The 27,534-nt window shown below is 38.4% G+C and overlaps 1 protein-coding gene across 1 annotated transcript; it reads right to left on the bottom strand.

Annotated features, from left to right (window-relative positions):
* Positions 1 to 8,031: 8,031 nt before the first annotated feature.
* tmem63a (transmembrane protein 63A) lies at positions 8,032 to 27,406 on the bottom strand. Its single transcript, XM_042503581.1, has 23 exons — positions 27,295 to 27,406; positions 24,051 to 24,246; positions 23,731 to 23,810; positions 23,526 to 23,604; positions 22,739 to 22,776; positions 22,476 to 22,618; positions 21,407 to 21,458; positions 21,199 to 21,307; positions 20,167 to 20,237; positions 19,965 to 20,045; positions 18,791 to 18,908; positions 17,735 to 17,868; positions 17,321 to 17,467; positions 15,100 to 15,253; positions 14,899 to 15,005; positions 14,666 to 14,752; positions 14,366 to 14,431; positions 13,164 to 13,326; positions 12,128 to 12,233; positions 11,872 to 12,039; positions 11,115 to 11,230; positions 10,973 to 11,023; positions 8,032 to 9,227 (listed from the first exon to the last, which is right to left on the bottom strand). Exons 2-23 carry the CDS (start codon positions 24,219 to 24,221, stop codon positions 9,084 to 9,086), a joined length of 2,385 nt encoding a protein of 794 aa, XP_042359515.1. The 5' UTR covers positions 24,222 to 24,246; positions 27,295 to 27,406; the 3' UTR covers positions 8,032 to 9,083.
* Between the last annotated feature and the right edge of the window lie 128 nt (positions 27,407 to 27,534).

Below are 27,534 nucleotides of genomic sequence, written 5' to 3'. Positions count from 1 at the left end.
CATCCCTGTCATATTTTATGCCACCTGGTAGAGTTTCGCTGGCTCTCGGGCTGTTGAGCTACAGGCTGTATTTTGGCATTTTCTTTTTACCCGCCAACCGTGCCGCCTTCACAGTGTACAGCTGATGAAGAGACACATTCACTCCTCTTTCTTTCTCTCAGACAGTTAAACTAGGCAGTGCTGATACAATATAAACCAAGATTATGTTGCTACACTGCCTGTTTCTCGGCCAAAATGTTTTGAGAAACATGTTTTTATACCATGTTTAGCTGTAAAAGTGGGAGTTTGTGAACAGGAAATGCACGCCATACTTGCCATCAAAAGTTAAAACAAAGCAGTGCTGTTAAAAAATAAACCAAATTTCTGTTAGAGTTTCATTTTTCACAACTCCAAATATTTACAGAAGCATGTTTTAGCTTATTGCTTTTTTTGTTACAAGAGATCATTTGTTACCAGCTGGCTGCCATTGTGTTGAGCAGACAGCTTTGCATGATGTCACCAGATTGGTCTGGTAGTGCATTCTGGTATCTGCAGTTATTCTGCCTCTTGCAAAAAAAAGAATAATGCTATCCTTTTTCTCTGTTTTCTCTGGACATGTAGCATCAATTTCAAAACTATTTGGGTCCTTCTACAACAAAGACGGCCTTGTTTTATGTGAGGGCCATCTTTATATTGAGATATATATTTTTTAATGTGATTGTGTATCTTTTAGATGGAGTATAGGGCATCCCATCCACCATCATGATCATCTGCTGATTTTGCAACATTTAACCAGAGTTGTCATCTTCCACCTGCACCAACATTTTGCTTCCAAAGGTAAATCCTTTTTTATCTATCTAACCTGCACTTAATCAAGACACTTTTAAAGTACTCAGACTGTTGTTCTGTTTGTTCTATATTAATATTGTTATTCATGACTAATTGATCTCCTGTTATTGGAGCTCATAGTGATGCTGTAACTTCCTGAAATAAATGCATGGTCGATATGTACAGGCAGACTGAGTAGTTCTGTGATCACTGGTTCCTCTGTGCTGCATATGGAGAAAATCCTGTTTAAAAGACACTAAACGAACATCGGTTGTTTGGTTTATCTTGGCTTGGATCCAGCGGTCTCAGCCAGTATACACAGTGTGAGGCTGGCTTTAGTTACACTTATAAAAACGTGATTGGCTACTGTCCAACAAATGATTTTGAACAGTCTGCCACTGCGAGCTAATCTTGGGGTTGATGATCCTATTTTGGTTACTCACCTTCCTTGACAATCTCTGCTTCCACTGTATTTGCATGCCTTTGGGTTTCTGGGTTTGTAACTTCATTTTAAAGCCAAAACAACAGAAAACAGAGCTGTATTTTTATTCATGCTGGTTTTATTACCCTTGTTTTCCTTCTGACCCTCATGTCCTCACCACTTTAAGTTATTACCCTAAAGATCTGAATAAAATCCAACTCTGTTTTTGAGACTATTGATGTGTGCCATTTTTTCTGCACATGTATTTGTAACAGCCTCTCTATAAAGTAGTTTTCATTGTTAGTGGCAGAGTCTGCCATTCAGCATTGCTATTTATAATTTTGTCTCTGTAGGTGTGTTTCCATCCACCTTTTCATATGTGTTTTCACTTTGCAACTAAAAAAATGTAAGTGAAATGCTAAAAATTGGTGAGGTGAAAAAGTTGCTGTATTGTTAAGTGTTTTAATGTGTGCTTCGCTATTATACATCCATTGTTCTCCTTTGTTTTCGGTTTAATTGGTGCACTTTTTTACTTTTAATTTTTATTTATTTATTTAAATCATAATTTTTAGTTTTGGTTGGTGCACTTTTTTATTTTTTATTTTTATTTATTTAAAGATCATTTTTTGGGTTTTTGTCTTTTTTATATAGGACAGCTTAAGCGTGAAAGTGGAAGAAAGGGGATGAAATGCAGCAAAGGGCTGCAGACTGGAATCAAACCTGCGGCCACTGCAGCAAGGGCACTGCCAAGGTGAGCTACTCGACGACTGGTACTTTTAATTTCATGAAGTCATTGTGCCGTGTTCTTCTGACTGGATCGTTGGTGCCGCTCACTGCATAGTTCAATGAATCAATATCAACAATATTCACAACAACAACAACAGTAGTGGTGGCAAAAGTGCATAAATATGCATTTTCTCTTGCTGATATTCTGAAAATTAAGTTAAAATTCATGCTACTATTTGGACGAAAACACATTTACTGATATCAGCCTCACTTTTTACTGTTCACACACCTAATGCAGCATCAGAGCTGGATGAATCTTATGCAAATGTAAATCCCAATGTTTTCCGCTGTGTCCAACCAATTTAATGTGAACAGTGGCATGTCCAGAGTTTTTTGTTCCTGGGGTGGCCAAAGTGGGACACTGACGTATGAAGTAGTGGCACGAAGTACAGCGCTGCTGTGGCCAGATGCATCAGCATAGCTTTAATTCACCATTTATGTCTCCGCTACCCAAACCTACATAAATTACTAACATTGCAGTGTCTTATATTCCTGTTTATAGTTTATTTTAATAGATAAATAGAACAAGCAATCACGAAACATCAGTGTTACCATGCAAATGAAAAAAAAAACACTTCAGTACTTTATTGAAGAAATTGTTCCTCCAAAAGTAAATAGTACATATGCATGTATAAAGTGCAAACAAAATAAAAGTGACAAAAAATTGAAATAAGCCTGTTTCAAACAACTTTTTAACAGTTTTTTGGGTATGTAAAATTAGTTCAGGGTAGACACTACTGCCTCTCAGGTTTAAGACTGAATTGCATCTATAAACGAAAATTCACTCTACTCATCAAACAGTTAAAACTGACGGGCCAGATGGCCTGTCATACTGGGGTGGCCAGTCAGATTTAAGGAGTGGCCCGTGCCACCCCAGGCCACTCCCCTGAATGTGAAGCATGCATTGTCTCTTGTGAATCCCTTGGGCGTGTGAAGACAATCAGAATCCAGCATGGGAATGGCAGACCCCGCCACTAACAATGAAAACCACTGTCTAAAGAGGTCATGGCAGAGTGTCAATACATTGAACGGCTATTGCAGCAAAAACAAATAGTGTCAAGAATGAGGTTTGATTTCATGAAAATCCTAGGGGTTATGACTTTTAGAACCCATTTCGGGCAGTTTTTCTCAAGAACACAGACAGGTTTTTAATAATTCCTGATGTCCATTCATTCCCATGCTTGCCCATTCCCATGCGACACTGCTTTTCCAGGGCTCTGTGTGTTGGCTGTAATTGTCCAAACAAAAGGGCCTCGGTCTGAAGTCACATGCTTCATCAGCAGCGGTGATTTCAGCTGTCTGGCCCTCCGCCCTTCTGGCTAATGTAGTCCACCAACAGAAAAAAGAGGGAGAGTGGGGTGACTTTTCTACAGAGTACCCCTCACAGAGGAGAACACACAAGGACAGCCCCTCACCAACCCACCCACTCACTTGCACAGACAAACACACTTTGAGCTTGTGGCTCAGGATGTCACCTCATTAGAGTTGGCAGTCTAGGTGGAAGTTTTTGGAGTTGGAAGCGACAGAGTGACCCCTCACAGACACACCACTCCAGTTCTGTCTCCCAATTGGCCGGCAAGGAAGTAATACTTGGAGTGAAGCAGCCTGTTTCTGTCCTGGTCCTGCTGCTCTGGGAAACTCACCTCCCAGGCGACCAGCGTTGCCACGGCACTAATCCTGACGGACAAAAGATGGGAGTGCCACAGAGCACGATGCTGCCAGACGCTCTCATTGGCTGGCACCATCACACGCGATGCTGTGATTGGCCGGTGCTATGTTTATATACAAATTGGAGCAGTCAGAGGTCACATCCATCGATCTTGGTGGTGACATGAAGGAAACCTGACCCCAAAACCTCAGAACTCTAAATGGGTTTAATTCCTATTTGATACACACACGTACATGCACACACACACATAAACACAGGGGCTCTTTCTCAAGTCCAGTGGCCTGGGAGAGCAGGATTGAGTGAATACTGAGAGAGAGGGAGTGAAGTGACTAAATAATAGTGTCTGTGGTATACAAAAGCACAGACCACAACAATACCAAGAATGCATGGAGGGCACTGAGTTCAGTGGGTTGCACACCTACACACAAACACAGGGGTTTTGGATTAACACCGGATAAATATTTTGATCCGGAGAAGGGTGTGTTGTGTAAACTAGTAATAACTCACAGGCTAAATCATTGCTCTTTCATTTGACCTGCCAAAAAACACTCAAAACCAATGGTTATTAAAGTTTTGTCAGTTTTCCTAAAATTTTAGAACTTTTTCTTTTTCCTTAAAAGAGTGCCTAAGGGATGACATAGGCCCACCCAGAAGCTAATGCCACCCTGGTTTCCTCATCAAAAAGCCTAAAAGCCCGATTTTCTATTGCATTTTGGATCATTGCAGAAAATGAACTCTTTGGTGAACACACATTTTTGATACTTACATGTTTCAGCAAGACAATCTTCACAAATGAACACCACTTTCAGTATTTCTGAAACCTAAATGCAATCGCCAGAAGTCAAACAACTACTGCAAGGCCGCTGAGTAAACACAGTTGTAGTTTCTGTAGTTTATTTAGCCTGATGTTATTAAGTGATAGGATTCTGTTGACAGAAACGGTGTCAGAGGGCTTTTATGTTGAAACGGAGACGGGAAAAGTTGAGTAAAATAGATGTATATTTTGTTTGATGTCAGTGTGGGAGATAAGTGTGTGGGTAAAAAGTTTTGTTTACTGTCTTATTTTTGCTGAAAGCCTTGCGCATCACTCAGGATGCACGCGACAAGACGTACTGCAGCTGAGCAGCATTGCTCACGCAGGCAGTGTGTCCCAGGTGTCACGCTCGTGACAGCACAGGATGTAAACATTAATGGCGTCATCCTGGGCTTAGTTGTAACATCGATGCGACATGAGCATGCAGAAAAAGTCTCCATCTGCACGGTGATCCGGTTGTATTTTTTGATTTTAGGGTAAACTGTCTCTTTAAGCATCCCTTTGAGCCAGAAATATTAGTTAGGTGTTCAGGTAAAAAGCACTGTGCCTACGTTAAAAATCTGTAAGAACATCTGACTGAGCTGTTTGAACATGAAAACCGCTCCCAGTTTACATGTAACTGGATTCAAACTTTTGATCAGACTTTCACACACCCACGACTAGAAGTCCAGAACCATGTGGGCCGACACTGAGCCAGTGAGTTTGGCGGTGTGTTTAACATTGGGTCAAAGTTTGGATTAGGGTTTTGGAAAGCTGTACTCTGTAGTTCTGGCTGCTGCTGCTGGACAGAGCTGCTTCCCAGGCTCCTGCCTCAATTACTCCTGCTCCACTGAGCTTACAGGCAGCAAGTGCATTAAACACGCATTTAACACACAACAAGCACAGACAATATATCAGGTATCTAATATCAAACACTCATCTCTTTCCCAGCTCATCCTTGGAGCCGCAGGAGAATGTCTGCAAGTCATTAGTGCCCCCGCATCCTGACCCCGCACAGCTTTCTCATGTGACTTTGTTGAGGTATGTCTGTTCAAGTTTGTCTCCAAGTCTCTACATGGGAATCATGCATTGTATGTTTGTGTGATTATTAGATTTTCATCAAAAAACCAGGTCATGTTGTGGGTTTTATTATCACTTTCAGCATACTGGAGACCATTTTGTGCTGAGAACAGTGTCTCTATTGCTTAATCACACACACCCGCACGCACGCATGCATGCACGCAGGGGCAAGGACAAGCACACGCGCGCACACACACATTGATATAATACTTGAGAAAGAGTAAACAAGCGGGAGATTGTTTTGTAATGCTTAATCTTTGTCCGACATTACGGGTAAAGCACAGTCAATAACCTTTGTGCACTTAGATCTTAGATCTTATCGCTGTGAAAAAAGTAAAAATATGTGTTTTTCAAAGTCTCCTTATGAACAGTCTTTACACATTATCTGTGACTAAATCTGCAGTTATTTGCAACAGCTAAAGTGCAATGGTTTGGAAAGGACACCTTACCCCAAAATCAAATATACATATTTTTCCTATTACGTTTAGTGCTATTAATCAGTTTGGACTGTTTTGGTGTGAGCTCGAGTGTTGAAGATTTCGGCCATAGAGATGTCTGCCTTCTCTCCAGTATAATGGAGCTAGATGGCAGTCGGCTTGTGGTGCTAGAAGCGCCAAAAAAAAAAACATTTGAAAAACTCAACAGCAATGTCTCTTTTCAGAACTCTCTTTCGAACACTCGGAAACTCACACAACATCAGTCTAGACAGATAAATAGGACCACAGGTTAGAGGAAAAATATGTTTTTGATCTTTTGATTTTTAGGGTGAACTATCACTTTAAGTCAGAGGAGTTAGTTAGCTGTTCAGGTGTAGAGTATTAAATGTGTGTAACAAGATCTGTTTGAGCTGTTTGAACACGAAAACTGCTCCCAGTTTACATGTAATTAGATCAAACTTCAGATCAGACATTACTGATCCCACGACTACTAGAAGTTGTGGGGCTGTTCTGTCCCTTAAAAATGTCTCGAGTAAGGCCTTTAAGTGTGCACATGTATAATGCAAATAATGGAAGCCATGACAGTACTTATTAGTTGTTGCACCATTAAGGAGCTTCATTACACTGATTCTCATCCAATAGTCCAAACCCCTCTTTTCACCACAGCTGATATACTCTATATGTTGTTATTTAAGCACTTCATTACCCATATTTAACAACTGTGCTAACCAAAACAGCACCCTAAGAGTCTTCAAACGACGATAGAGGTCTTTGTCAGCTGAGACAGGTACTGTGGTGAGAAAAGGGGAAAGGGCAGAGAAAAAAGAGAAAGCAAAAGGAGAGGGGACTGAGAAGGAGACAATAGTCAGAGATCAGGTGAGGAGGTGGAGCCACTGAAAGTGTTGCCCAGTTAACTGGCTCATACCAATGTCAGAAAAAGTTAAAAATCCTCAATTCAACACTGTGCATTTGTCCCTTTTCACTGTGGAGTGAATATCTGAGAGGTTAAGCTGCCGCGCTCACTGCAGCTCAACAGTGCCCCCCAATGACGACACACACACTCATAACTCTAAAGTTCTTTCTGTTGTATTTTAAAACTGCATGTAATAGTGAAATTTAAATTACAAAAAAAGCTAAGGCTGAATTCCTTTTAACATATAAAATCTGAATTTTAACACCCTTACAACCAACCCACTGTACACTTACAGGTTTGCCTTTTGCATTAAGCTCCTTGTTAAAATGCACATTTACAAAAACTTCAAAAACATAACTTTAAAGTAGATTAAATACAAATAAATGTTGACCTGTTTAAAACATTCTGTCATTAATGGTACAGCATGATTATCTGTGCTAAAGAATAATAAAAAACATTGTCTTTAACCGTTCTCATATGTAGATTCAACAAAACATTTTGGTTGCAATACTGTTACAAATGTTAGTTCTTTTGTCTAACTCCAAAAGCCAACATTAGATCTTATTAGTAAACTCAAAACAGGCCTCTCTTGATACAAAAAGTGCATAATTAACATGAGGCAATAAGTTATTCCCTTGGCAGGTGCTGTCCTCTGGCATTAAAGAAAGGCACTCTGAAGAAATCAGGATGTTAAGAAACAAACAGAAAGCTCTACTTGTTCAACTCTTTGGCATCAGTGTCGCTGGCTTGATTGTCTTGTTCTGGTAATACTTGTAATGAGCTCCAGCATGTGCAACATTTTGGCTTTTTTTCTACATGGCAACATTCCTTTGTGATTTGGTCAGAGGTCTCGTACAGAAAAAGTATCTAATTCAAGTAGAAGTCTGAGCAGTAGGGATGCACCGATTGTGAAATTCTGGGCCAAAATTGATGTTTAAAATAATAATTTGGCCGATAGCCGATGCTTTTTGTTGTTTTTTTATTTGTGCCAGTGAAACAAAGAAATCTACACTGTAAAAAATAACAGTTTTAAAGTTTGACCTTACATTACACTAACTTTGAATCATCACACATTCAACCATACAGCTTTCAGAAACAACCTTTTAAAAAAAAAACTGCTTAAAAAGCCTTTTAACCATATATAATGTATCATAAATTCAAAATCAAATTCAACTACTGTATTTTATTCAAGTTTCACACCAGTAGTTGTATACACCCTGAGCTCTCTTGTGTGTCCTCTACAGGTATCCTCCAGTAACACACATCACGTATAGGCAAGTATATACAAAAACGCTCATGATGCAGCTGGATGCAGCTGGGTGTGTATGTGAATGCAAGGTTAAACAGCAAGTGTAACTCTGGCCCAATATTTATAACTCACCTTCACTGCCCACTAATCATTTTTACTGAATAGAGCTACAACGCATTGTAATGTAACTCAATGCAACCTCTACTAACTTAATTCTGGCCACCAACTGCACACAGCTAACACTAACTAGCTTTCCTGCCAGTTTTAAAACAGATTTTTTCACATTTAAGCACTATTGGGGAAAAAATAAAGTGGGTCCCTTGACGATCAATAGTGAGTTTACTGCGTCCTTTTGTCCCAAAAGGCTTCCCGGAGAAGATATGTTCATCCGAAACATGTTTTCTATCCTCCCTAGAAACAATGGGACAACATTGGTCGTGAGTCCTGCTTTTTAACTTGTGCTAAAATTATGTGACACAACAGAAAAACATCGACCACTGCCATCATCAAGGCAAATGTGGGCCAATACTGATGTTCGGCCAAAAACGTTGGTGCATCCCTACTAAGCACCCCACTAAGTGCAAACAATGATCCAGATATTAAATTAATTCCTATTTAACTCTGCCTTTCCAGTTTAAATTCAACACACAGTCCTCTCTGTAACTTTTAAGTCACATTTTTCCAAAAACAGAATAAATTGGGCTTGTGTTTGACTGCTCAGTGCTGCAGGTCTTTGGAAACAATCACCCGCAATTCTCTTGCACCAGGTGGAGATTTTCTCTCAGTTGGACCAGCTGTGTTTGACTGAGCAGTAGGATAAAAATTCAAACTGTGTTCGATGTTGAAATAGTGAGAGTGGCAGATTTACGATCAGAAGTCTTGTGCGTCTTGACTCCAAAGCAGTGACTCAGCGTTCAAACTCGCTGATTCAGCCATCGTCTGACATGCTGTCTGTCACTGGGGTGGAGCTCTGCATCGGGCTGCCGTCTGTAGAGCCGTAAGACGGCTGAAGTTTAGACCCCTCTTGTGCTCTGGCAGGTGATTTGGGATTAAGCACTCTGGGGAGGTAGACCTGCAATTATACAACACAAAAGAGATGAGAACTGAAAATCAAATCCAATCCACTTTATTTATATAGCACGATTTGAACAAACAAGAACAAGGTTTCCAAAGTGCTGCACAGCAAAGTAAAAAGCATAATCAAACAACAAAACAAACAAAAGGGCTCTTAAAGGGGAACATGAACCAAAAAAAGAATTTCAGAATGTTATTTCCATGTCCTAAGAAAGCTCAATCAGTATTTGTGATCATGAGCGAATCTCTCTCAAAGCCAGAAACCAGAGTCCGCCACTCCATACTACCATGCTGTTTGGTAAGCTGAGCTATTTGAGATTTTTTAGTATATCCAAATTAAAACTGTTGTATTAAAGCAATAATATGTGAATTGCATGCTATTTCCAGTGAAATATTCCAGGTTGCAAACACTGGACACTGCACCAGCATAAATACCCCTCAGTGCAGTAATGCCGAAAAACGTTTACAACGATCGAGGCAGCTCTGTAATGTCAATAGGAATAAATATCTCTCTCGAGGTGATTAACCTTCTGAAACCTGGAGCGACATCACTTTCCTTCTGCCGCTTTCAGATGCCTTTCGCAAGTATTTTAGCCTTTGAACCCGGACCAAAATTGGAGTGAATACATAGGAAAAAGACAATGAGCAACTTGATAGGAAATGTTCCACATTTTGCAAGAAATTAGAAGATATAGAAAATTATTTTTTTTATGCTAGGGGAAAATGTGTGGGGAAAAAAGAAAAATGTTTTGGAAAAACTATAATTTATAATTATTATAATTATGTATTAATATTATTTGTCAAAATTGTTATTTTATTATTTTAAGAGGTTTTTTTTAAGTAATTTTCTTTTTTTTAAAACTTGACTTTTCTTGTTTATTAATTCATTTATTTACTTTTTTGTTTACTTTTTACTAATATATTGCTATTTTTTGGGTCATTTGGTGATGAGTCTGCTGCCTGATATGCAACTTAGGAAACAAAATATGAAATGTTATTGTCATACTACAGCTACATATGAATATAACATAATAATTAAGCTTTTTTTATGGGTCCAACATATGGTTTTGAGATTTCTGTTAGCCATGTTAGTGACCTGGCTCTGGGGTGTCAGTCAGACACTTAATCACTTTGATCCAGACTGAAATATCTCAAAAACTATTTTGATGGCATGCCACAAAATTTAGTATACACCTAAACATTAAACCTGCTAAACATCAGATTTTCTGCAGGTTGTTTGGCCTCCTCTCACAGTCCAAAGACTTGGAGGTCAGGTTAATGACTCTAAATTGGTCATAGGTGTAAATATGAGCACAGGAATAACATATATGGAATTTGAAAATGGGTTTGTTTTTCAGTATTTTTTTTGGTGTATTCTCCTTTATCCTCCCTGATGTGGTTGATGCGAAACTGCATGTCAAGGCCAAAAAATGATTTTGATACAAAATAATGTTAAAGTTGAAGGTATGAACTTGGCCTGCGAGGTAAACTGGCACGGACCAAAGTTCAGTGCAACAACAGCTCGTGGTGAACAATCAGGTCTTTAACACATTGTTGGGAAAACACGGACCTCAAAAGCTCTGGTATTTTTGTTTGTTAATGAATAACAAACCCTGAGGGTGATAAATAGGGTTGTAGAATTTACAGCACAGCTCAGGTAAGTTAACTCAAAGATCAGGCCTGCCCTACATACATCAGAGCTTTATTCACGCTGTGGACTTTGTTAAGGAACAAGTACAGTACCATGGTGTTTTCTTCCACTCCCTCTACTGTATCCTCATCCTCGTCTTTCACCTGCGAGAGAGCACAAACACAATGAGGGCTCAGAGTGAAGGATGACAAAGCAGCGACACCGTACAGCATGCACACGAAACCAAGCGCTCACCGTGTAGTTGTGTGGACTGAGGTACTTGAAATGGCCAAAGCAGGTGTAGCTGATGCAGATGAAGACAGTGATGACCAGGACCACCAGTGTGAACAGAGACGTAGCGGTCTGGAAACCTGAAACAACACACATGAACAACCAGTTTTGAAGGGGATCCATTATACTTTAACTCCCAATTGGCCAAACCACTGGATCCAGATTTCGCCTTAGTCATTATTTCAAGGTCCACAAATAAGAAAAAATACCACATATAAATTTCATTTGATAAAATGTAGATAACACGATGCCTTAAAACACAATGAAATATATAAACTAGGCGTATTTCTGGGGTTTGAAGATATTGAGGGCTTCGCCTGGACATGCTCAGGAAAAAACATTTCTTTTTAAGAAAACATGCCTTCCAAACATGCATCTGTGGCTTCAGAAGGCAGAAGGCATGTTTTTTTTTTTTTTAAAAATGGCAATTTGATTTTTTTAATTTAAGGTTTTTGCTGATTTTTTCCCTTTAAAAAATTTTGTGATGATTTTTAAACTTTTAGACAATTTTCTTTAGTTTTTGGAATGTTTGCTTTTCTCTAAACATTTTTGGCAAATGTCATCCAACTGATTTGAGCAGGGGAGATATGCAGGGAGATCTGGGCACTGGAAATATGACGGGAAGTTTGTTGAAAATTGGTAAAGTCTCTTTCTAATTGGCTGCAGTAAATCTCAGTAACTTTACTGATGTTAACTCTTTCCAGGTCTCCAGGTAACTAACCTGCTCTGAGGACGGAGAAGAAGTAGAGCCATATGAGACAGATGATGGGCGCGGCCAGAGCTTGATTGACAGCTTTCAGGTGGACCTGACGGTCCAGGCGAGCAGGCAGGTATGCAAAGTACAGGTTGTGTTTGTCCACCAGGTGCTTCAGCATCATGTAGAGGAGGCCTGATGGAGTCAGACACACACAACACAGACATTAAAAAAAATATCTGAACTGACGATACACTGTGTAAGATGGAAGGTGTGTACTCACCAAAAGGCACAATAATAGGACATATGATGCTGTACGCCATAATGACAGTGAACACACACAGCGACCAGCCGTACATGGCTCCGTATTCAAACTCATAGGCCTGGTTCTGAAAACAGAAGGAAATTTGAAAAAATAGTTGATTTGTAAATGTTGAGCTGTGGTTGAGAATAAAGCAAACTGCAAATATAATATTCTTCTTTTCTCTAACTTTACATTTATGTGACTCAACAGGATTAAAAAACACAGCGTGAATCTGTATAGTCGGCAGAAACATCAATCATTCCTTGGCCAGAGCGCTCTGTATGTTTCTGTTTGTCCATCACTGTTTACAGGCATGTTTACACTTGTTTACATATCCTGCAAAGTCAGGAACACCTGACCAAAGACTTTTTCCTGCATGCCTTAACCCTTTGAAACCTGAGCAAATTGGCTAAATTTCTTTCAAAAACATGGGAAGAGCACAATGAGCGACAAAAGAAATGAACCAAAATTAGCAGAATATTAGTGAAAAGTACAAGAAACTTCCCTGAAAATAAGTACAAAAGTATTTTAAAAAATATTATGTTATATATCACTTTAACATTTTAAATATTTAATTATGATAACTAGAAATATTTTTTTCCACATTTAAAAAATATATATCTTCTAATCTACCATTTTTTTAAATAAATTTTGAAGCATTTTGTACTAAACTGCTTCTTTTCCTCATGTTTTTGAATGAAATTGCAACATCTTGCTCTGGAGGTCCAAAGCAGCACAAGAAAAGTGATGTCATTCCACGTTTCAAAGGGTTAATGGAGAAAGCATCATCTAAAAAGTGTTTGCCATTTATAAAACAATGAAGATGGCCAAGGACCTTTGAAACAGAAGAACCGTACCAAGACATTTATAGAAATATAAACTATTTAATCTCTAACAAACATGTATTTTCACTGTATTTTCGTGCTTGTTTCAGGCTATGGAACAAACTGAAAGGAAATACACCAATTACTTTTCGATTTGTAGCATTCCTTTAAGGGATAATGCCTTCACTAACCTGCTTGACATATTTCCTTTCAGCAGCAGAGCGAGCGAGCGCCATACGAATGGTGTAAAGAAGCAACCCCGGCAATCGCAGCAACTCCATCCCGGAGCCCACCAGAGCCGCGGTGATCACGTAATTCACAAAGAATGCCCCTTGGTCAGGTAAGAACACACACCTGAGGAAAGGGAAAACAAAAAGACAAAAGAAAAGAGGACTATAAAGCTCAACCAATAAAGACATGTCAGTAATGAAAGGGAGGAATTTAAAGAAAATAAAATCCAGTGCACTTATAAAAACCAACTGGCCCGGCCACATGCACGTACGTTTTTACCAGCCGCACAAACGTCACCACAGCTGGTGCTGTTTTTAATCCTCTGTGTGTGTTTGTGTTTGTGTGTGTGTGTGTGTGTGTGTGTGTGTGTGTGTGTGTGTGTGTGTGTGTCATCATGGTGAAATGTGGTCCAGGTGACATCTATTGTAGCAGGAACCACCACACAGGCTGTTTTGAGTATTTTAAGGTATTAATATCTCTGTTTGTCTGTGGACAACATGAGAACATCACAACTGCGCAAGATGCAGTCTTTGAGATTTTAGGTGTGTGAGTTTAGGATGACTGCAATCCCATCGCAAACTGGTCTCTGGTGTTATTTTGACTTTTTTTTTTTTTTTTAAAGAAAATCTGTGATTCTCCTAGAAAACGATGTATAAAGTCATACAGAAGTAATCCCAATCAAACCCATTAGAAGTGTGTTGTGGAGTATTTTTGTGCACATACTCTGCATTTTCTGATATCCTTAATATTTTCTGTGCTGGGGACGTTTATGAGCATACACATCAAAAAGACAGTGCCGAAAAAACGTATAGTGTAGCGAGGAAAATGGCACGTGAGAGTGAATCTGTGGTTGGCTTTTACTTTGACTTTAGCCGGGTAATGTGTTTACAAGCAATAACTGATAATCCTGCATCGTAAATCTTTAAAAAGATTATAAGATTATAAAACAACACAGTTTTACAATAAAGTCAACAATAATATGTCACATATTGCAACTACTTTGCATTTTATATATAACAACTTGAAAACAGCTGAACCTGTATTTTCTCTTTTTATTATGAACTTATTATTAATTTGAGAATGATTCAAGTCAGTTAGTTTGGTTATTTTTTATGACAATTTTGCAAGATGTAAGATGTAAAAAAAAAGAAGGATTACTTACTCAAACCTCAGTTTCCCACCAACGAGAAACTCTTTATCAAACAGCCAGCGGAGAAACACTGCAAGACTTACATGGAAAAACAAAAAGATTGGAAAAAAGCTGAATCCAATTATACAAAAATGCATCTATTGGCCAACAGACATCTGCTTTTTTTATTTGGCATTTTACTGTTTATACAAAAATGACTCAATTATGACTCATATACACAGAACAGTAAACTACAACTGAATTATTACTGCAAGGAAACAATCAACCTCGATGCTGAGAAAAATCCTGCTTATTCAAAGTGATACAAATTACCTGGTGAGTCCCAGCGAGGGGAGGATTAGCACCATGAAGAGCAGGAAGAAATACAGCTTACGCATCATGCTCAGCTGCTCACTGGACCTGACACACAGATGGCACGAAATCAAAACATTTCCTCCGCTAACAGAAACCAACCACTGCACAACCACTGTCTGTCTGTCTGTCTGTGTGTGTGTGTGTGTGTGTGTGCGTGTGTGCGTGTGTGCGTGTGTGCGCGCGCGTGATACCTGCTCCAGTGTGACTCTCCTATTGTGGAGTAGTAAACTATTGTAGGCAGCAGCGCGGAGAAGGTCCACAGCAGGAGAGTGGGGAAGAACTGACTGATGATCGGGCTCTAAGGGAGCGAAACAAAACAAAAAAAATGTAGATTCACAGCTTTGAGAGCAGGATTTTGAAAAGTATGTGTGTGTGTGTCTGTCGAGTCTCACATTGAGATAGTAGATGGGCATCGTCACGTTGAACTTGTCCATGGTGTTGATAATGATGGTGGGAGTCGTGAGGAAGGTGAGCAGGAAGAAAAGGAAGAAATTGAGCATCAGATAGCGCATGTACCACTGAAAACCTCGCACCGACAGATTGTCCCTGTAGGATGAGGAGAGGAGGAAAAACATAAGCAACAGGACCGTTAAACACAAAGAGGCAGAGAAAATAAAACAATATGGAGTAACTATTAATACTCCCATGCAGATTTATATTCCCCGAAATCAAAATGTTTTTATATGTAGGTAGTTTGCTAAGATCACCCACAGTACAGGGATATTCCATGGATCGTTCAAGAAATTAAATCTGCTGTCTATTTAAGATGAGATAAAAAATATTTATTAGTCCCACAATTGGGAAATTTGCATTGTTACAGCAGCCAGGTGTGTACAGGAGCTAGCAAAAGAGAAATATAAATAGTAAAAAATCAATAAGGTGCCATATAATTAAAAAACAAGGTGCAGAATTATAAAACAAGGTGCCGAACTCAACAATTTAAAAAATGGAGCTGCTATAACGGGCTGCCCCTCACACAGCGCCATGCTGATTAAATAAATGATTTAAAATTGGTATCAGGGCTGATTTTTTAAATTAATGTTCACAATATTTCCAAGAATGGGCCTCATTCACCAACATCTTCCTCATTTTTTCCCGAATTTGTTCTTTATAAAGGTCCTAAATAAAGTCTACATACTATTTCTGATTTGTTCAGAATTGTTCACACCTGCGTTTCTTTTATGTTTTTATTTTAGCACAGCTGATGACTGACAGGAGGGAGAGAGAGGGGGGATGAGGCAAAAGGGCCGCAGGATGGAATCGAACCTGCACTGCAGCAAAGGACTGAACCTGTATGGGACAGACACCTGACCAGGTGAGCTAGAGGTCACCACATAAATTGCCAGTTGATCCTCATTAACATATTAACACTCGCCAATTCACATAAATGAGACTGCAGGGCTGTATGCACACACACATTGAAGCAGATGAGGAAAAAGAGAGTTAAGACAAGAATACTCATCTAGGGGCGAAAGGGGGGGGGGGGGGGGGGGCAGACTCCAAAGGTAAATAAAAAGGGCAGGAAGTGATGGTCAAATGAGCAGAGATATTTGGTACTGTAAGGAGTGGATAAAGTAACTGCTAAAAATAAGTGTTAATCAACCACCTGACCCAAAAACTGCAAACTTTATGCATTACAGTATCACAACTGTCAGGACTGAGGACAGAGTTAAGCTCACCTTAACAATCCAAACTGTGTACGTGTGTGTTTAGTGAGAGGGGGAGAGAAGGGGAGAAGGTGGACTATTTCACACTGTTTCTGTAAGTTATTAATAAGCTTAATAAAAGCTTGTGATATTTTTTAGCATGATCAGATGCTAATAATTAGAAGGCATGTTTCCCATTAACATAACTAAGGCACTAGTGTCATGACTATTTTAAATTACATAATCTTTTTTAAAACATTTTTTGTGTGGCTTTTTTGCCTTTGTTTGATATGACAGCTTAAGTGTGGGGGGGGGATGCTGGAATCGCACCCACGGCCACTGCGGTGAGGACGTAGCCTCTGTATTCAGGGCGCTGGCCCTACTAACTGAGCTACTGTGTGCCCGAAATGACATAATCTTTTTTGTAAAATAATGGAGAACAAAAACAGTTCTTAATTCTAAAAATATTATTGTAATATAAATCTTATATCATATAGAATTGAAGAAAATGCCATAACCCATTATCCTGCCCAAACATGTCTGCACATCTTTTGTGTGCAAAGATACTGTTCTTACCAAAGAAAAAAAATACAAATAGGAAAACTTTGGTGAATGTCAGAATCCTGGTGAAAACTTGTGAAGAAATTTCTTTTCCAGAACAGTTGGTTAATGAGGCCAAATATGTAACCAATATAGCCATATGAGAGATCACATGTAAAACAATCTAACTGGGAACCGATGTGATGAATCGGGTTCTACTGTTAAAAATTACTCCAGAAAAACTAAATTTGTTTGATTATAATTTAATTGGAATCATTCGTTCAGAATTTTCCAAAAGAAAAAAAACTTCATATGATTCCAATAAAAGTCAGTTGATGATAATATTAAATTATTGCCTGGCCTTGTTGGCACCAGTATTATAAAAACTAACCGAGCACATACTGTGTGTAGGGTTGCTGTTTCTTACCAATACACATTTTTGGGATGGGGTGCATAACCAACGCTCCACCTGTTCACTTTCAGAGTCGCACTGTCAGATGAAGGTTGGGGCATCCTCCCGCAGCAGCAGCAGCTTGTGCTGCCACACTCGAGTGCATTGAAGTCTTTCAGAACGCTGAGGTGAGTAAATGGCATCTGTTAGTGATACACATTAACCGGCTCTGAACAGTGGCAGCTGCCCAAAGGCCTGCCTACGCTAAAAAAGTCATGTGGTGACAATAAAATCGAGAAATCACTGTCCTGATCAGGCAGAGAAACAATAAGTCAGCTGGCACAATACAGCTGCTTCTACACTGCCAAACGTCATGGCATGTTGTTTCCCTCACCTGTAAATACAGATGCATGCACTGACAGAAAAAGACACCTTCAAATTGACACTCACAACTTGGCCATGGCTTCAGTCTGCAGAGTGACGAAGGCCATCCCCAGGGGGCGCTGTGGCACCAGTTCTGCCTGCTTCCTTACCTCCTCCAGCAGGTCTTTTTCTTTAGTGCTGTAGAACGTTATGGCATCGACCTGAAGAAACACACACACACACACACACACACACACGTACACAGGTTAAACGCTTTACTTTAAACCTTCTTTATTTAAATCTTGTCATAAAATAGTTCACATGCTTCATTTACTCTCCCTGTAGGGTAATAAAACTGATACAGAGTCATTACATGCAAACAGTTAAATTTGGGTCCTTAACATTTAAAGGAAAAAAAGACGCCTGTGTAAAACTGTCCGCTTTGTCTGCAGTGGCTGAAGACACTAATTCAAGTGTATTAGCAAAAAGTAAAAAAAAAGTATTTTCTAAGCTGTTTTCTGTTAATCTATAGCCATTTTCTAATGTTCTTTTAGATCATTTTCATGCTTCTCAGAAACATTGCATAGATCTTAAACTGCTTTTATGGGAAATGTCTTAATCAAATTAGAAAAACGTATTTTGGTTAAAATAGCATGATTTATGTGAGTCCATAAGTTTCAGCTCCACTCCTTCACAACAATGTATTTATACACCAAAATGATGTACTGTTCCTTAAAGTGACATCACTAAGAGGAAGTGAGTTTTGATTTTCTTTTAAGCTTTTTTGGCTCATTTTTCTTTCAAAACCATTTCTGTCAGACATTGGTATAAAACATGATTTTTTTTTCATTTAGTTAAATGCTTAGTGTGGTGTTAGCTTTGAGAATTTCAGCCATATTACATTGAACTTTGCAACCTGACACAGGCTAATATCTGGATATAATGGGTAAAAAATGTACTTGCAAAATATGTTTTATTGGTTTCCATGGAACGACCCGGCAGCCTTTTTCATTTTATTACAAGATTTAAAGCTTTAAAGTCATAACAAACCAATGTGCAGTACTTACTACCATAACATGAAAAATAAAATCTAAAACATCCAGACACCTTGTACAAAAGTGTCTAGTATCTGGTCCTTCTCACCTTCTCAGAGTTGGTGCAGCAGCAGAGGTGACCACACAGACGGGGGTTAATCAACTCACGTTTCCCCGTATTCTCTAAGACACGCTCGTAGTAGCGCAGGTTTTTTCCAGCTCGCATCCTGAGGTGAAGAAAACAAACAAACATAAATTGGATTAACTTAGTAAAAATAAAACCAAAGTAAACATCCCTCAACATCTTAAACACATATTTCTAAGCTTCAAATATGCTTCACGTTAGAGGTGCGATGAATTATGAATTAGTTGCCAACTTTTAAATTAATCACCGAATACTTTGATAATCTATGAATCTGCTTGAGTTATTTTTTAAGAAAGGGAGCCAAAATTATCTGATTCCAGCTTCATATATGTGAGTATTTTTTGGTTTCTTTACCACTGTACGATGATCAACTGAATGTCTTTAGGTTGTTGATAAAGACGACATTTGAGGACCTCGTCTTGGTCTTTCGGAAACGCTAATCAACATTTTTCAGCATTTTCTGACATTTCATAGACCAACAACTGATCTATTAATCAAAAAACAACTGACAAATTTGTCGACAATGAAAATACATATTAATTTATTTATTTAAAATATGGCACAGGGCATATTAATGAACATTTCCACATTAATATTTTATTTTATTTAACCTTTATTTAACCAGGAATATTCCCATTGAGATTCAGAATCTCTTTGCAAGATTATAGCCAGAGGCTGATTTCTCATCTTTAGTCCCATGGCAGGTTGATGTTAAATACATAAAAGCAAACTTGAACATGACCGTTAGCTGCAGCCCTGCGACTTCACATGCTGGTGTTTGCAAACATTTCCACTGCAGACATGAGTCGAACATCCAAAAACATATAATCTATTAAAAGTAAAAGCGAGACTGAACCACACAAGAAAATGTATTGGTCATAAAACTGAAATAATGAGCTGTAAAAGACTAAAGAGGCTAACCCTAACCCTACCCTCACTAAAACTGCTGAGTTATAGATGACAATTCGCTCGGTTTGTCACTACAAATTTGTTACAGCTAAAATTAGAAAGATTTTTTTGTTGTTGCACACACCAAAAAAAAAAAAACAATCAGCAATTAATAGTGCACAACTGGCACTTAGTGGCACAAAGGCCTTTCATCACATGATTTCATTTCCAGTTACTTCTGATTTCTCACCTTTCCTTATCAAGGTACATGAGTTTGGACACGTCATAGCCCAGAGTCACAGCACACACTCTGCAGGACGGGTACGCCTCTCTGTACCAAAACAGTGCTGACATTGAGGAATGGAGCATGTGGAGACTATTTATGGTGACATACAAGAACACTGCAGCAAGACCAAAATTCAACAGTACAGAATATAGTTCAGTCTACTCACATGAAATGGGTCTTTACTGCCTCTTCTGTTGCTGTTTTAGGGACTGAACACACAAACAAAGTGTTTCTGGTCTGCAAACAGACAGAATGAGAGATCAGTCAGGTCCCAAAAATATCATTAAGCATATTTTTAAAGGAAAACTTATCCCCCCAAATGACCATTTGTATATCAGTTACTCATCCCAAGCTCTATTGAATTTGTGAAGAAAACTTTTTTTTGCATGCTTCCATAGTGAACTAAGAATAAAAAAAATTGAGAAAATTCTTAATACAATTAATAGAAGTCATGGGAGGCTGTCGTTCAATATAATCCAATTCTCATTTATCTGTTCAGTACTTCCCAAACCAAACTACATTGACAAAATCAGTATTTTTACCTGCTGAACACAGGAGCTGCTGGTCTACTGCTGCCTGCCTCAGTTAGTTTGTTTGTATAATTGTGTGACTTTGCTAAATCCAAACTAAGCCTGCAAATCAACAAAGTCACACAAAAACAAAAGCAAAGTAACAGATCGAGGCAGTGGTACACCAGCAGCTCCTGTGTACAACGAGATAAAATCACTATTTTTCTCAGTGGAGTCTGGCTTTGAAGAGAGCTGAGATAAGTTTCATTTTTAGTTTAGTTCCCTGTCAGAGAGGGCTGTCTGTTTGGGAAGTGCTGAGCATACGACTGGATAATTGAGATTTGGATTATACAGCATGTAGTGTAGTTGTGTGAGGGTTATGAGGAGAGTTGAGAGGACGTGAGAAAAAGCGTTTCATAAATAGCATAAATTCAACATAACATGGGGTGAGTAAATGATGTATTAACGATCACTTGGAGGGTGAAGTATTCCTTTTATATAATTAAACGCTAATCTGGCTTTCATTATGCTTGTCATAGACAATCCAGTGTAATCTGAATAAAGTGAGTAAATCAAGTAGTGTGAACACAGTTTAAATGTACAAAATTGTGAGAGACATTTGGACCAAGTGCATGTGCTCATAATCTTTAATAACATCAAATCTCGTAGTCTTACAACGAGAGACTCACCGTTTCTCTGCGCATTCCTTTCATTCGTGATGTGTGACGTCGCAGCAGAACGACTGTCAGGGTCAGATACAGAACTGCAAACACTGTGTGCAGCCATAACAGTTTGCTCCTAAAAGCAAAAATGAAAAGACACAAAAAGTGTCAAGATCACAAAACTGTTTTTCAATATGTCCTAATAGTTTTTGTCATACTCTTAAACAGTGCTGACCCCTTTTGAAGATTCCCAACAGTTGTCCTCCCAAAACTGTGTGGATCAGTACCTAAAATAGATGAACAACATTTAACAAGAGAACAAACAGAAAATGATCAGAGAAAAAAACAACAAATGGTCCTAATGACCCACGAAAATAATGCACACTATAGGGAGAAGGAGTGGATTGTGCCGCATCGACTTTTGATGGCTTGATTTACATTTGATACCATCATAAAAGACACACCTGACCCAGAATCTGTACATAAAATAGCCTTAAATTATGTAATATTATTATAATTGTAGCCATTAAAAGAATATTTAAACCCTTAAATGGCCATCTTTTATATTAATAACTCATCCATGATGAAAATATTTTCTTGCATGCCTCCAGTAAACATAGAATCCAAAAAAAGGTAAAATTCTTGATGCATGTATTAAGTAATAGGGGTCTGTGTTTAACACAACTCATGCAGCAGCATCCAAGTCTCTTTTATCCAGTTGTGTGTTCTGTACTGTCTAACACACACGTGTATTTTCCCAAAATCTAAGTATTAAAAACCAAACTGAAAGTGAAACGTTTGCCCTTTTCCAAACCAGACTTAATTGACAAAAAAACAGTAATTTAACTTCACTGAACAAAGGAGCTACTGGTCTTCCACTGCCTTGATCGGTTAGTTTGTGTTTTTTAGTGATTTTAGTGAATTAACCCTTTGAAACGCCAAAGTTACACAATAACACAAACAAACTAATCGAGTAATCGACCAGCAGCTCCTGTGTTTGCGAGGTAATGCTGCTGGTCTCGCTCTCAGTGGCTTTGGAGAGCAAAAAGCTGCAGAAATGAGCCTCGGATTACACTGCGTGAGTTCTGTGACAGTTTGTAAACAGATGTTTTGATAATAGTTTTGCTGTTGTTAAACATGACTTTAATCCATCAAGAATTTTCTCAGTTTTTGGATTCTTCTTTTGACAGAGGCATGCAAGAAAAACTGTTTCTTCACAAATACAACAGGACAAAGGATGAGTAACTGATAAAAAAAATTGTCATCTGGTGGTGAAGTTCTCCTTAAAATAGTGCAAAACTCACTCAGCAAGTCTCCAGTCATGTTGACAGGCAGTATTATTGCGAGGGAGGTGACAGTAATGACCATCAGCAGGATGATGAGGTGACGCTGGAAGGACAAGTAGTGAACAGCATCCATGCCACATCTGGTTTGCATTTTTGCATCACTGAAACACACACATACACACTGAATAACAATAACCAACTCATATGCAAAGCATTATAAAATAGCTTCGGTTGAGTTATTAGTTGAGAAACAAAGACCGGCAGAACATAAAGTTACTTACTCCATTCTGAGGATGTACGGCAGCCAGGAGCAGAATCCCTGAACATGAGAGATATTTTTATTACACTGACACACAATGAGGATTATATTAATAATGATATTTGCCAAGATCTTTATGGTTCAAGCCTAGTCTCCCAAAGGCATTTTGCTGCTAAAACAAAAATACTTCAAGGTCCGGTGTGTAGGATTTATTGGCGTCCAGCAGTGAGGATTTTAGTGTGCAACTGGCTGAAACTTCTCTAATGTGCAAAGAGTGAACTCCCTGTTAGAATTCCCTCAGTGTTCGTCATTGAGGAGGTTTTTACATAGAGCCAAACTATCTGGAGTGATCTCTACTTCTCCAAAAACAAATAGGCCCAGTGATTAAAACTGGTAAATAACACTGAACAAAGCAGTTTCACTTTACGAATCAGTGTTTCTGCAGCACTGAACAGCTTGTCGCAGACAGGCAGCTCACCCAGCACCCATTTAAGCCAGTAAAAACACTGAATAAATTAGCTTCACATTAAAAAAATCGGTGATTTTCTGATGCTGCTCGTCGTGGAGGGGCTGCTTACTATGGTTGCTGGATGTACTATATTATATTTGTGGCAGTATATCCCCCTAAATCCTACACACTGTACTTTTAAAGCCCAGTTCAGTGTGAAAATTGAATTCTGTTGATATCTTAAAAAAGCCAATTTGTTTTGATTTGATACATATAAAATAGTAATTCCTCATGGTTGGCAGGGATATTCTTTCATGCCTTATGAATACTGATTTCAGTGCAAAGACCATCTTTTACGTACCAGTTCATGCTCAAACTCATCCACGCTAGACACCAAGGATGACTTGTGCCCATAGCGACGCCGTGTTGAATCAGTGAACCTGAAAGAACAGAGTCAAGGACTGAAGCAAACTGACAAAAAAAAAGATTCCTCTCACTATTTTTAATCAGCATTTCACATCTTAAATCTGCCCCACAATGAAATTTGTGTGAGATCATGAACTAACCCATCGTTGTCTGCAACCAGTGCCAGACGCCCGTAGTCCCAGAACTTCCTCCTGATAATAGAGAAGACGACCAGCAACACCTGTAGAGAGACAGAACCATCAGCTTTCACGCCATGACACAAAGTAAAACATATATTGATGTTTAGAAAGTGATGGTTGCTCAAATGATTATGCACTTTATCACATAGTTTACTACTCAATATTGCAAAATGGGAAATTTGTCTCTTGCCTACAAGGACAACACAGAAAAATTCACATTTCAGTCTTGTCTAACTTGATCACATCACAGGCAGACAGACACAGTCGATTATTAGACGCACCAGAAAGACAGAGAAATCAATCAGTAGCACGATGGGAACTCCTCCAAAGCTGAGTCCCTTGAGTACGGTGCTCTGCGTAGCGCTGAAGCAGCTACTGTTGTCCGCGAAACCAGAGGGAGAGGTACCGTTTGAGGCCTGCAGGGGCAACTGCTCCCACCACAGGGAAGACATCACTGGAGTGAAACCAGCAGTTTGTCTGCAGAGATTGATAGTAATATTTATTAAAGAACGACCTCCTGAAGCCAAAGCTGCTGCCACAGTGATTAGAGAAATACTGAGCCTGCAGTAACAATTCTTTACTTTTTTTTTATTAATGTTTTTGAGAAAATGTCTAAAAAATACTGAAAAATGTAGGTTCTAGTTTCCAAATTCCCTGGTGATGTCTTTAAATTGCCTGTTTTGTCCAACCAACAGCACAAAACCGTAAAGAAATAAAATTTTAAAAAATAAAAATAATAATACTAATAATAATATAAACAAAAAGGAGCAAATCCTCACATGTAACAAGCTGGAACTAGCTAATACATAATATTTGACATTTTTGCTTTACAAATGACTAATCCATTATCAAAAATGTATTTTATGCATTAAGAACAATACATGTAACATAATTTACTGCCATTTTGCTGATTAACACCTTTAAACTAGCGATGAAATGGTATGAATATGATTGTATTGACCAAAATTATCACAGTAATTACGTGTATTGTTAAAATGTGCTGAAAAATCATTTCACAAGTTATATAACAAAAAGCACAAATAAAAATAGCAGCACTTTTTAGTTTGCATAAACATTAAAATAACAACACAGCCAGTGCCTTACGTAAACATATGAGAACCATATCAGATGTGAATGAATGAACATTAAATATAGTTTGTCTTTGAAATGCTTTCTCAGGTGTCTGAGTCACTGTCGATGAGGACAGAGAATCAGCAGCATCACTTGGTTTGCCCGCGGCATGCCCACTCTGTAAACACCGTAATAGCAAAACAACCCATGTTGCATGAGACTGTGACTTACTTAACACATGAATACTAACAGTCTCAGATTTTACCGCATCTTATTGTGAAACCAGTAACCATTTCCCTTCAACCATGGTGCATAGTATCAAAATGACAACATGCAATACTTAAGCCCTCAACACCACAACAAAATAAGACTGTAGCTACCAAATATTGCCATTATCAATTATTTGAAACTTTAAACTTAAATTCTGTAAAGAAGAAGGAGAAACTGTAATCAGCAAATACTAACAGAATAATCAGCTACTCATTTCAGCTCGACACAGTGGACTCGTTGCTTCTCAGGGGTCAGCAACAATGTGTCACAGGAGCACCAAAAGGCTGTAACATTTCACCAAAACAACTAGGCCTACGCATGAGCTTTTCATTCTTGCAGCTAAAGATTAAATCTGGTGATGTGAGGGATTCACATGCTTCAGACCAGCGAGGAGGGACCGTGACAATCAGCAGGGGTTGTCACTGGTTGCAGGGAGAGTACATGTTCTTGGTTCCTGTTGTGGGAGCAGTTTACATTCTTTACTTAAGTAAAAGTAGCGAAATTAAAGAGAGGAAATAATCTGGTACAAGCAAGAATCCTGTAATCTGAATCTTAAATGCATGTTGAGTCATTTTTCCCCATAAATTCACAGCGGAAGGGACACTTTTGTGTTATTTTATCATTCATTACATCCATGCATTACTGTGTTAGCAGCTTTCTGTAGCTGCTGGAGCTTAAGATAGTACCAGATACTACTGTAGTTTATTCTATAACAATGTATTTACACATTTCATAAAATGAACATCTGTTTGTATGTTGAATCCAGTTGAATCTGATTCTTCAAAGTACACGTGGAGGACTAAAAAATTACAATATTTACTTGCAGAAGAGCAATTCCATAAATACTGAACATTGTACTTAAGTAAAAATACTAGGGTGCATTTTCTTATATTACACCACTAAACTAACTCCAAGTCTGTCTGAAAGAGATCTATAAACTATTTCACAGAATATTTGATATTTTGGCTTAACCTGTCATCCACTTTTGGCATAATATATATGATTTAAGAGGGAACTATTATTTCCAAATTATTTTTATAAAAAAATAAATATTTTTAAAATGTATTATTATTATTATTATTATTATATTATTATTATTATTATTATTATTAATATTGTATATTTCTGTGTATTTTTTAAAAATTATTTTCACTAAAGTGTTTCTCTTTCAAGATAAAAAAATAAAATTTACTTTTTTTTTGCAGTTAAAGCATGCAACAAGCTTTCATAGGATCTAGTATAGGCTCCTTAAACTAACTCTTTTAAAAATAGATTGGATACATTCTGGTCAACATATGATATTTTTGTTTGATTTTGAAGCTGATTTGTGATTATTTGTGCCATTATTGTCAAGTCAATATAGTATATTGTGGTAATCATTTGTTTGTAGTAGTTTGAGAGTCTGATGTGGAGGATTCATATCCTGTACTATGAAGTTTTTTATTTAAATTTCATTACGTAAACTGCTTGGTAAGTTTAAGGCCCACTGAGTAGCCTAGATTCTGTGTATCATCATAATTATGTCTGGGTTTTTTATTATTTCAATGTTTGAACTCGCGATCACATGATTTTGTTTTGCTAAACCATGACTTATCCGGAAGCATAATAGTAATAAAAGTGTGACAGTGGGTTTTCAGTTCTGTTTTCTATGATCATATATCCCATAAAGTCTATAAACACAGCTCATTATAACAGAGCCCGCGCGCCCCACCTTCCCTGCGAGTCACGCGGCGCCGTTAAAAGTGACTTTTCTCGGTTACATTAACATTGACGTGTGAAAACAAAATCACAACTCAGCATGCATAAAAATTAACATAATCTCCTACTCTTAGTTTGACTGTCGGCATTTCTCAAGTACGAGGTGAAACCTCGTAATGTTCAAACAGCTGTTTTCTACTTCGACATTTAGTCTGAGCTGCAGTTTTGACTCGTAAAAGACTCATCGAGCTTAAAGTTAAACAAAAGCGTAGCGTGTTGAAGCCTTCCGGACAGCCACGTAGAAGACGTTTTAGGGAAGCTGAAGTGTAAACACGTAAAAGTTTGTTCGTGCTGATGAGGCAGGCAAAACTTTGCCAACAGGCTGTGTAAACATCTGCTATCATAACTTCATTTTCTTGTCTGAAAACAGCACAGATCGCGTTCCCATTATGCCTCCCCGTGTTTGTGTCATGCAGGCTGTCCTACCTGCGTGTTTGTCTTTAATTCCGCCGAAAAAGGAGACTTCTTTATACAGAAAATACTTGAAATATGATTAACTCCGTCTCTGCTCCCTCCTCCTCCTTCAGGTTCCGCATATGCGCAGAAGGTGGGCACAGCCGGACAACTGTCTCGTGCTCGGGGTTCCGATCCGTCCTCGAGCTGAAAACGGTAAGGACCTCCCCCTGTTTCTACTGTTTACTTAATGTTTACTTATTTTGAACGAGT

This window comes from Plectropomus leopardus, chromosome 16 (assembly GCF_008729295.1).
Source record: "Plectropomus leopardus isolate mb chromosome 16, YSFRI_Pleo_2.0, whole genome shotgun sequence".
Lineage (NCBI taxonomy): Eukaryota > Metazoa > Chordata > Actinopteri > Perciformes > Serranidae > Plectropomus > Plectropomus leopardus.
Note: the sequence above shows the minus strand (reverse complement) of the source record. Positions and strands in the feature narration are given on the sequence as shown.

Bases quoted from the DNA above. Each gene is read 5' to 3' on its own strand.
- tmem63a (XM_042503581.1), bottom strand. From the start codon at position 24,221: ATGTCTTCCCTGTGGTGGGAGCAGTTGCCCCTGCAGGCCTCAAACGGT. The intron at 14,432-14,665 runs GTAATTTGTATC...TTTCCATGTAAG, and splicing joins CCCTCGCTGGGACTCACCAG to TCTTGCAGTGTTTCTCCGCT. The intron at 13,327-14,365 runs GTAAGTAATCCT...CCCTTTCCTCAG, and splicing joins GGTGGGAAACTGAGGTTTGA to GTGTGTGTTCTTACCTGACC.